The following is an 11,487-nucleotide window of genomic DNA, read 5'->3' as shown; positions in this document are numbered from 1 at the left end:
TCGAGAGCGTTCGTACAGCTCTCAGCAGCACGGGAGGCGTGAGTGCTGGCGCTAACAACGTGGGACACGAAGTTATCCTCAGCGGAGCGCTGAATAAACGCGGCCAGTTCTTCAAGGCGTGGCTGCCTCGCCATTTGGTGTTATCTCGCGGTGCTCTTCAAGTATATAGGAAGAACCCGTACGTACAGCAACAGCAGAAGGACGTGGCGCGGCTGGAGAAGAAACTTTTGAAGATGGAAGTGAATAGAGCCGACGCCATCCGCGTCGAGTCCACGGACGCCTTTAAGCACCACCCTTTCTGCTTCATTCTCGTGGCACGCAAGCGTTCGCGACGCTTGGGGATCTTAAGCAGCAACGATGATGCCACAACGAGGAGCGCCGTCACCTTCAGCAGCGCGGGCGGCAACTGCTTCCAGCACCGTAAGGAGAGCAACTTGGACTCGCGCCGACTGGACGACGGGCCTGTCGTGCTCTACTACCTTCAAGCTGGTAAGGAAGTCGAACGACAGCGCTGGATGCGTGCACTACAACGCTGGATTGAGGGCGAGAGCCCGGCCCAGCTGGGACGTGGGATTCTCAGCTATATTGTGAATAACGAGTACAGCAACTACCGCTACGGACAGAAAGTAGTGAGCAGCGGGTCCTCCCGGTCGGTGATGGGGGACTGCTGCTCGTCGGCGGCCTTATCGCCGGCCTCACATGCCGGACGCACAGTCGAACAGGAGTTCCCGGTACTTGCGAACTTGATCCGTGACTTGCACGACTGTAAGAAAGAGGACGAGATGATTTACATCCTGGATCAAGTGCTAGGAGAAGTGCAGGATGGCGCCAATAGTGGGTACATCAAGAAGCTCATTGCCACAGCTGGCGAGGTGAAACTGGAGCACTCGGAGCACATCTGGACGACCCACGTGAAGACGGCGTACGCTAATATTATGAAGGCGCTGCAGACGGCGTCGTCGGGACAAGAGCCTAGCAGTCAGGCGCCGACACTTCGAGCGCCTACGTACGCCACGCGGCAGAATTCAGCCGGCAGTATGGACTCGAGTGCGAGCAACCGGTCTTTGAATAACGTGGACTTGGCGTCGTTCCACCGATTCTACAAACTCGGGCGGAAACTGGGGTCGGGCGCCTTCTCTGTGGTGCACATTGCAACGCACAGAGAGACGCGGAAGCAGGTTGCTGTCAAGTGTATCGCGAAGGCGAGTCTGGGACCTCAGGACGTGCACTCGTTGAAGCAAGAAGTAGAGGTGATGTCGAGTCTGGACCACCCGAATATTGTCCCGTTGCTGGACTACTTTGAGGAGGACAGATACTACTACATCGTAACGCCGTTGTGTACGGGTGGTGAGCTGTTCGACGACCTCGTGAAGCGCAAGAGCTACACAGAGGAAGACGCCCGTGTACTGATGAAGAAGCTGGCCAGTGCCATCGACTACCTCCACTCGCGTGGTATCGTCCACCGCGACTTGAAGCCGGAGAACATTCTACTCAAGACTTCAGCTCCTGGAGCCGAGGTCATGATCGCGGACTTTGGCTTCGCTAGACCCATGAACGGCTCACGTCGCGGCACTGCCTGTGGCACACCCGGGTACGTCGCCCCTGAAGTGGTACAGGGCGAACCGTACGGAGCTGAAGTGGATTGCTGGAGTCTTGGTGTTATTCTCTTTATCCTACTGTGTGGATACCCACCGTTCCCGGGTGCCAACCACGCCACAGTACTTGATAAGGTCGTGAAGGCCGAGTACAAGTTCGAGTCGCCATACTGGGACGAAGTGTCTGATGAGGCCAAGGATTTGGTGACGGAACTCTTGACTGTGGATCGTACCAAGCGTCTCGATGCGTCGGGTATTCTGGCCCACCCGTGGATGGACGAGACCCGAGCGTCGGCGATTAGCACGTCGGATGACAGTGAGATCAAGAAGCGGATCACTCGGAAGTGCTCGGACCTGTTGCCGGCGCTGCACCAGATGCGCAAACACAGTCTGACCCACGGCAGTCCGAAGATTCGTCCGTCCGATATGAATGTGGATGATATCGAACTAGACGAGCTGACCATGAACAGCGACAAGGAAATGCTCGAACGTGAGCTTGCTGACATGGATGGCTTCTAGAGCGAGGGTTACCATTGGAAGTAACCCTGTTGAGCATGTGTATACCGAATACAGTGCCTACTCCACCGCCTCAGACGAGAGGGATATCCCTCAGTTAGGGACCTCAGTCTGAGTTGTATGTAGTTCATGTTGTGTAGTTTTGCATGCTGGCGAGCGCCAGGCTTTGAAAATAATTGGGTATAATAACAAACAACACTTGTATTTGCATACGCTTAGGTGTCATGAGAGAGAAAAAATCCAATATTACCACAGGAGCTGAAAGCTCCTGCTACAGTGCACATTGCTTGGAAGCAATAAAAAAACCATTAACGCAATTCAGTGCTAATGTAATTACTTAGGACATTTGCAGCTGATCGGTAAATGTCTTGGTTTCTTGAGGTGGAAGAAGCAGAGTTTAATGAAATATAGCATTCCTTCACTTTGATAAGTAATACATAGGTTTTTACGAGAAATCGTCGGCGGCAGAGACTGATTTTTTATCGGTAACGAAGTAATCCTGATAAGATGTTTGACTTGATTTCATTATCAAAGAGGCTGCCATTCAGTCTTTCTCCCATTTCGTCGGAGACGATCGCCGACGACAGCAACGCCACCTTATTGGCAGAGCGCAGATCAAACTGAAGAAGTCAGAATGAGTGACGGAATCGCGCAACTTGGGAGCACTGGGGCTCGGCCCACGACCAGGAGTGACGTCGAGGCAATACGAGACGCATGTGTATCTACCCAAACAAGACATGAGTACAGGAGCAGCATCAATGGGATAAAAAAGTGGATCCAAAATGAACTTGCCAAAGAGGACAGTAACACCAGCAGATTGTTTGATCACGAAGGCGAGCTTAATTTATTGGAGTTCACACCAAATCTTTTCGAGAAGTTTCTGGTGCACAAGAGCAGCTCTGTGAAGACTGGGACACTGAGTGGGTACCGGAGCGCAATTAAAGACATGTATCGCGCGAAACGCTTCAAACCACCTGCGGAATATGGCGATGACTTAAAGCAGCTTTTTTCCGGCATGAAACGAATTGAGGCTGACAATGATCAGACCACCAACCCAAAGAATTCTGGAAAACAGGCTCTAACCTATTCTCTGTATAAGACGCTGTGCAAAGCGACACTCGAGGTCAATGATGGCGGCTTCTCTCACCTGTTTTTGACATCGCAGTGGAATTTGATGTGTAGATCAATGTCTGTTCAAACTATCCAGACACAGCACCTATTGGAAAGGGACGATAGCGTTGGGGTCATATTTGTCAAGACCAAGACAAATCAAGACGGTTCTGGGCCCCGAGACCCTCGTCACGTCTATTCAAACTCATTAAGTCCGGCAACATGCTGGGTAACTGCGTTGGGAATTTATCTCGCTTGCCACCCACGTCTTCAACCCGGAGCTCTGTTTCCAGGCTCCAACCAGAAACTGCGATTTGGTAAAGTTTTGACACAGCTCCTAAAACTTGAAGAGTCTGCTAAAACTTATGGAACTCACTCAGTGCGGGAAGGTGTCGCTACATTTGCATGTGGAGGAAGTACAGGCGGTCCATCGATTGTGAGTGTCTGTCTTCGCTGTGGTTGGACTATTGGCGGGGTCCAGGATCGATACTTTCGCTACGAAGCCGCCGGAGATCAGTTTTTGGGGCGTGTGGTGGCTGGTCTTCCAGTGAATGACTCACGTTTTGCTTTATTGCCCCCTCATTTTCGCAGTGTAAAAAGTATTGTGACGTCAAATGTGCAAATAATGTTCCCGGGTCTTGCAGAGGATTTAAATTTATCGGGAGTATTGCGACTGAGTCTCGCTTCTCTTGTTTATCACGCAGAATATTTGCGACAGCATTTACCATTGAATCACCCCTTACTATCAACTCACATATTCGTCAATCCAGGCGTTCTTGACGAGCTTAAAGACATGCTTGAAATTGGAGAATCGAGCTCGATGCAACCATCTGGAATCCCGCCGTACATTCAACTGTATAAGAAGCTGGACCGGCAGCAGCAATCTATTGACGACCTCCCTAGAAAGCTTGAAGAGAGAATGGAGCACGTTCTTGAAAAAAAGGAAAGAGCGGCTGGCAATATTACGAGGGACCTGCTGCGTGAGGAAATCAGAGCGCTGCTTGACGAAGTTGGGCTTCGCCGCGGGGCGGAAATTACGGACACTACCCCCTTCCAAGTCCTGTGCGTCACTACCACACATGGGGTGGTAAATTTCATGTGTTGCCCAAAGATTTTAATTTCCCGAGTATCGACCCTCTTGGAGCCTGGCTGCTGTGGTGGTTCGGTAACACAAAGCTCCACTATCCTCCGTACAAAAATATTCCGACGGAAGACCTGGACTCACAAAAAAAGAAAGCAACCCTGTCAGAATGGTCCGTTATGATGCGATACATCTTCAATGGAATTGAAGAAGAACTTTCCGCACCAATGCCAGCAATCACCGACGAGAAACACGCCATCAAGCTGTTCAACAAAGGCTACGCAACATTGAAATTAAAGCCGAGCAAACGGAAGCGTAGAGATGGTCAACTTAAACTTACCACCGTATTGCGGCTAATCAGAGAGAACAACCGCGCACAAGATTCTCCACGCAGCCGTCCGTTCAGGCCCCGCAAGCGCCAAAAGGCCGCCTCCACCAGCGACTCCGAACGAACCACGCTTTCTGTGCATACAGAACCAAACGTCAGTAATAACGCTGCTAGAGAGGTTAACGAGAACCAGAGCAGCACAGTTACACCTGTGCTGCATTCGATAGAGTCGTTGTATCCACGAAGAACGACGGCACCGGAGTTCATGTAGCCTCCTTCTTGTCTGTCAGAAGCAAGAATGTAGTACAGCTTCGTTTTCAATCTTTTTAACCAATCGGATGAGGGAACAAAAACGTCGCCATCTGCATCTTATGTTTTCTCAAGTCAATTCATTCCTTCACTTTGATAAGTAATACATAGGATTTTACGAGAAATCGTCGGCGGCAGAGACTGATATTTTATCGGTAACGAAGTAATCCTGATAAGATGTTTGACTTGATTTCATTATCAAAGAGGCTGCCATTCAGTCTTTCTCCCATTTCGTCGGAGACGATCGCCGACGACAGCAACGCCACCTTATTGGCAGAGCGCAGATCAAACTGAAGAAGTCAGAATGAGTGACGGAATCGCGCAACTTGGGAGCACTGGGGCTCGGCCCACGACCAGGAGTGACGTCGAGGCAATACGAGACGCATGTGTATCTACCCAAACAAGACATAAGTACAGGAGCAGCATCAATGGGATAAAAAAGTGGATCCAAAATGAACTTGCCAAAGAGGACAGTAACACCAGCAGATTGTTTGATCACGAAGGCGAGCTTAATTTATTGGAGTTCACACCAAATCTTTTCGAGAAGTTTCTGGTGCACAAGAGCAGCTCTGTGAAGACTGGGACACTGAGTGGGTACCGGAGCGCAATTAAAGACATGTATCGCGCGAAACGCTTCAAACCACCTGCGGAATATGGCGATGACTTAAAGCAGCTTTTTTCCGGCATGAAACGAATTGAGGCTGACAATGATCAGACCACCAACCCAAAGAATTCTGGAAAACAGGCTCTAACCTATTCTCTGTATAAGACGCTGTGCAAAGCGACACTCGAGGTCAATGATGGCGGCTTCTCTCACCTGTTTTTGACATCGCAGTGGAATTTGATGTGTAGATCAATGTCTGTTCAAACTATCCAGACACAGCACCTATTGGAAAGGGACGATAGCGTTGGGGTCATATTTGTCAAGACCAAGACAAATCAAGACGGTTCTGGGCCCCGAGACCCTCGTCACGTCTATTCAAACTCATTAAGTCCGGCAACATGCTGGGTAACTGCGTTGGGAATTTATCTCGCTTGCCACCCACGTCTTCAACCCGGAGCTCTGTTTCCAGGCTCCAACCAGAAACTGCGATTTGGTAAAGTTTTGACACAGCTCCTAAAACTTGAAGAGTCTGCTAAAACTTATGGAACTCACTCAGTGCGGGAAGGTGTCGCTACATTTGCATGTGGAGGAAGTACAGGCGGTCCATCGATTGTGAGTGTCTGTCTTCGCTGTGGTTGGACTATTGGCGGGGTCCAGGATCGATACTTTCGCTACGAAGCCGCCGGAGATCAGTTTTTGGGGCGTGTGGTGGCTGGTCTTCCAGTGAATGACTCACGTTTTGCTTTATTGCCCCCTCATTTTCGCAGTGTAAAAAGTATTGTGACGTCAAATGTGCAAATAATGTTCCCGGGTCTTGCAGAGGATTTAAATTTATCGGGAGTATTGCGACTGAGTCTCGCTTCTCTTGTTTATCACGCAGAATATTTGCGACAGCATTTACCATTGAATCACCCCTTACTATCAACTCACATATTCGTCAATCCAGGCGTTCTTGACGAGCTTAAAGACATGCTTGAAATTGGAGAATCGAGCTCGATGCAACCATCTGGAATCCCGCCGTACATTCAACTGTATAAGAAGCTGGACCGGCAGCAGCAATCTATTGACGACCTCCCTAGAAAGCTTGAAGAGAGAATGGAGCACGTTCTTGAAAAAAAGGAAAGAGCGGCTGGCAATATTACGAGGGACCTGCTGCGTGAGGAAATCAGAGCGCTGCTTGACGAAGTTGGGCTTCGCCGCGGGGCGGAAATTACGGACACTACCCCCTTCCAAGTCCTGTGCGTCACTACCACACATGGGGTGGTAAATTTCATGTGTTGCCCAAAGATTTTAATTTCCCGAGTATCGACCCTCTTGGAGCCTGGCTGCTGTGGTGGTTCGGTAACACAAAGCTCCACTATCCTCCGTACAAAAATATTCCGACGGAAGACCTGGACTCACAAAAAAAGAAAGCAACCCTGTCAGAATGGTCCGTTATGATGCGATACATCATCAATGGAATTGAAGAAGAACTTTCCGCACCAATGCCAGCAATCACCGACGAGAAACACGCCATCAAGCTGTTCAACAAAGGCTACGCAACATTGAAATTAAAGCCGAGCAAACGAAAGCGTAGAGATGGTCAACTTAAACTTACCACCGTATTGCGGCTAATCAGAGAGAACAACCGCGCACAAGATTCTCCACGCAGCCGTCCGTTCAGGCCCCGCAAGCGCCAAAAGGCCGCCTCCACCAGCGACTCCGAACGAACCACGCTTTCTGTGCATACAGAACCAAACGTCAGTAATAACGCTGCTAGAGAGGTTAACGAGAACCAGAGCAGCACAGTTACACCTGTGCTGCATTCGATAGAGTCGTTGTATCCACGAAGAACGACGGCACCGGAGTTCATGTAGCCTCCTTCTTGTCTGTCAGAAGCAAGAATGTAGTACAGCTTCGTTTTCAACCTTTTTAACCAATCGGATGAGGGAACGAAAACGTCGCCATCTGCATCTTATGTTTTCACAAGTCAATTTAAAGAATTCTGTAACAAATGTGGGTATTTTCGGCAGCGAGAATGAAGGGGAAGGACTTCGAATTTGCAAAAACGGACCACAGATTTGGACTAATGCCGTGCTATTAATAAGCCCGGTGGAGCTCTGGATATTACGGTATTTTCAAAAAGTAATAACTACACCTTTGCCCGTCCAAACTGAGATTAGTTTCAAGCAAAGCATGAATATCAAGTTAAACAAAAATAATCAACAAACAAAGCGAGAATAATTTCATCCAAAACAAGACAAGGAAAGGCGGCAGCCGTAGTATGGGTGGTGAAGACGTCTTGGCGCCAAAATGCGCGCGAAAGCCCGCGCACGAGGCTGAAGTAGCTCACTTCTCAATTCACCTGTTTGAGCGCAGATGCCCTCCCAACCCCTCCTCCGAAAGCACACACCCGCCGAGAAGCTTCGCGTTCTTTCCGCACATCGTGCAGGACGCGCTGACTGGCCCATGACGTGCAACAATGACATCAACAAGACCAAACGCTCCAAGTTCGCGACAGCTCTCAAGGACCATCAAAAAGACGGTGACTGTATTATCTACTTAGATGAGACTAACTACAATGTGTATTGTAAGCGTGGTCGGGGACGCGCGCGTAAAGGAGAACGAGCTATACTGGTGATGCCACCGTCAAAAGGGGCCAACTTGCAAGTCCAGTGCGCGGTCAACTCAGCTATGGGTGTTGTACTCCATCGGCTGGAGAGGGGGAGCATTCGTATTGCCCAAAATACTGCCTTTATCGACGAGGTCTACCGTACAGTAAAGGCGTCTCCTGTCTTTCAAAGCAACTTTGCCGGTAAGAAGGTTGTTATCGTCCTGGATAACGCTCCTGCACATCGCCAAACAGAAGAGCGGGTGGAAGAGCACGCCGACCTGAAGCTACTACGCCTCGGCCCCTACTCTCCGATGTGCAGCCCCATCGAGGGCTGTTTCTCCGTCCTAAAAGCACGGATCAAGGCGTATCTTGCTTTGTATCGCGAGGAGATTTGTGATCGAAGCAACATGGCGGATGATGACGGCAACCTTTTGACAATTAAGGAGCGTACCATGCGCTTCTTGGAGAAGGCGGCTGAAGCGAGTATCAAGTGCATCACCCCCACGTTGGTGGCGAATATGGAGTTGCACTGTCGAGATGCGGTGAATGCGGCGGAGAAGATGAACGACATGGTCTACGGTATCTAGGTCAGTACAGTAGATCGTCTTTTTTTGAATGAGAACAATCTCGGATTCATTGGTGCTTTTAATCACGAAAGAAGAAAATTGCAATTAATAAAAACATGTTGTCCACTTTGTTTGAGATTATTCTCAGTTTGGACGGGCAACGGTGTAGTGCGGAATGAAGGACTTTTAGAAGAAAAAAAGGAGAAGAATTGCGGTTTTCTAGAAGAAGACATCAACAAACCGAGCGAGAATGTTAGTCATTCATTTGAGTGGCTATCCCCGAACTTTGAAAACTTGAAAACAAGCTGGTACCCTAACTTAAGAAAGTACTGTATTTTAAAGAAGACCTGTAACAATTTTTCCACAGCATTATGGTTTCTTAATCTGTTCGATCCTCAATTGCATGAAGTCTTTGGGTTTCTGCCAGCGCATCACGACTTGGAGTAAAACACTCCAAAAACTCTTTCGTAAGGGGGGCCATGAGATACAACAGCGATAACGTTTTCACTCGAGTGACGGCGACATAGAAAGATGAACGCTGAGGAATCCTGCAAGTCGGATGACGAAGCAGAGCAAGAATCATTTTCTCTACTGTCAGTCCTCCCTTTGAAATACCCGACGTGGTAATTCGTTTTCTTCCTCTGATGTGTGTGTGTGTGTGTGTGTGTGCGTGCGTGTGTGTGTGAAAGGGAGGGGGGCTTACTTACGCGTTACGTCGTAAGGTTGATGTGTATAAGGATACAGTTTAGCCAAAATGAAGAAGCCGCGGTCGAACGTGCGTTGTCGTCCGACCTTGCTGTCTTGACGCGAGACGGCCTCGATAGGAATCCTATTAGTATTCATCTATTTCCTTCTTTAAATCATGTAGCCTTCATGTACGTACTGTACCACCCACCATCGGTGGTATCGTATAGTCAAGCAACATCCACCTAATACCAGATAGCGTGAATGTTGACCCAGGCGGCTTGGAACGACATTCACCAGTCCTTTTTATGCTTTACTGTAGTTTATTAGGTATTCCGTCCTTTTAGCCTATCACTTGCAAGCCACTATACTTTAAATAATTACAAATGTAGCACCCTAATATTTTATAGAGGATCGTCGACGCTTTTCGATCGCCCCTACAACTCTGGACTCTGGATATGAATATCCAGAGAACTCAGAACCCGAATTATTTAAATGTTTTCTAACGGGAACAAATTTAAATTTTGATGCAAAGTTTGTCCAAGGTTTGGAAAATAGGCTTAGAACAGGTCAAATATTTCCATTAATAATTATCACTTCCCTTTCGGTCCAACCTATCCAGACGCTAAATCGACGAGGATTAAAATCTACTGAAGTATTTACTCTAAGTTAGCAAGGCTCGCTAGTAATTACAGTAAAACCTTTCCTACCTGATATGACCCGTGAACGACTCCTCTATCAGGTATAGCAGCACATCATGTTTTTAAGGCGCCAATATCACGCATATGAACGAGGTGAGGAAGCATGCCGGCTTAAAGAAGCATAAAATGCAATGTACTTCGCTGTGCGTTTCCAGGTCTAACGTGGAGGCACAGAGGCATATCAAACTGAAACTGCCTTTTTGAATTTAGTTATGTAACTTTTCTCCTCGACTCATAGATAAGCAATCATTTGTTAAACTAGGTCATTCAACGATTCTTCACCTATATGACAGGTATCGTAGAGAGCGTAGGAGTACTTAATGAAAAGACGAGAAAAGAAGAAGCGATGTTAGAGTAGAGAGCAGCAGCGGTATCATGCCGCTGCAAGAATTGCTGGTGGTGCCATAACTAGACTGCCTCCTGGTATACCTATAGTGAGCTACAGAGGTATTTGTATAGGGAGGTTTGTTGTGCTCTGTTTTGTGAAGTGCTATACACTAGCAGCCTCCCTGCATCTTTACATAAATCACAAAGCATACGGTATAAGAGGTTGAGCATAAAATCCGAGCTGTTCTTTCGGAACGAAGTTCGCCAGGGTAGCGCTAGTTGCTGCCCTGCCTTGACCTTGCGGCGGACGTTCGTGTCGGAAGGCACGGGCTCTAGTGCAGGCCATGGTGGACGGTCGAGCGACTTCGGCGGACACGGACAGCAGGCCGTTTCCTTCGGGGACGAGGAAGCGGTCCACGGCTGCCAAAGTTCGAGCGCGAAAGCGTGCAAAGGCGCGCCGGCGTGCAGCGCTGGCGGAAAACGGTTCAGCGAACTCGGTGGCGGGGTCATCGACGGAATAAAGCGCCAGGGACCCCAGCAGCGACAAGGCGCGCGGCGGGAGCGGCGTGGCTGCGGGAGGACGCGTGTCTGACGATGGTGCAGCACGCGCTGACGTTGCACGCGTATCCAATGTCACTACAAAGGGGTAATCTAGTGACATGGCTGACCATACAGAATGCTACTCAAATGGGTGAATTTAGTGACAGTGCTGCACCCACTTCCAATCCGGCAACAGCACTTGATGTGCTAGCGGCAACTGCTACCAAGCAGGACTACCAGGACTGGTTTTACCGCTTGTGCTCGGTGGGCAACAGGACTGCCGCTCGCGTGTGCAGGAACCGTAGAGTTCTGCGGTGTGATTTCGCACCCGAATCGCCATACCGCGAGGTTGAAGAGCAAGCTACTGCTACAAATCAAACGGCTACTACGACAAATCAAGCGGATACTAAACCTGACCGAGCCGCTACTGCGACAGACTAAGGCACTGCTACGACCGACACCTCCGAGCTGAGTACTATGGTCCATCCCGAGTCACAGTTCGTGACAAGTTTGCCACGACCGAGCAGATCTGG

General features: G+C 49.1%; 1 protein-coding gene across 1 annotated transcript; it reads left to right on the top strand.

Moving 5' to 3' along the window:
* Nucleotides 1-233: 233 nt before the first annotated feature.
* On the top strand, nucleotides 234-2,114 carry PITG_09039 (calcium/calmodulin-dependent protein kinase, putative; the record flags this gene model as incomplete). Its single annotated transcript, XM_002903014.1, has 1 exon — nucleotides 234-2,114. One exon carries the CDS (start codon nucleotides 234-236, stop codon nucleotides 2,112-2,114), a length of 1,881 nt encoding a protein of 626 aa, XP_002903060.1.
* Between the last annotated feature and the right edge of the window lie 9,373 nt (nucleotides 2,115-11,487).

Source organism: Phytophthora infestans, genomic scaffold, assembly GCF_000142945.1.
Source record: "Phytophthora infestans T30-4 supercont1.16 genomic scaffold, whole genome shotgun sequence".
NCBI classification, from domain to species: domain Eukaryota; phylum Oomycota; class Peronosporomycetes; order Peronosporales; family Peronosporaceae; genus Phytophthora; species Phytophthora infestans.
Note: the sequence above shows the minus strand (reverse complement) of the source record. Positions and strands in the feature narration are given on the sequence as shown.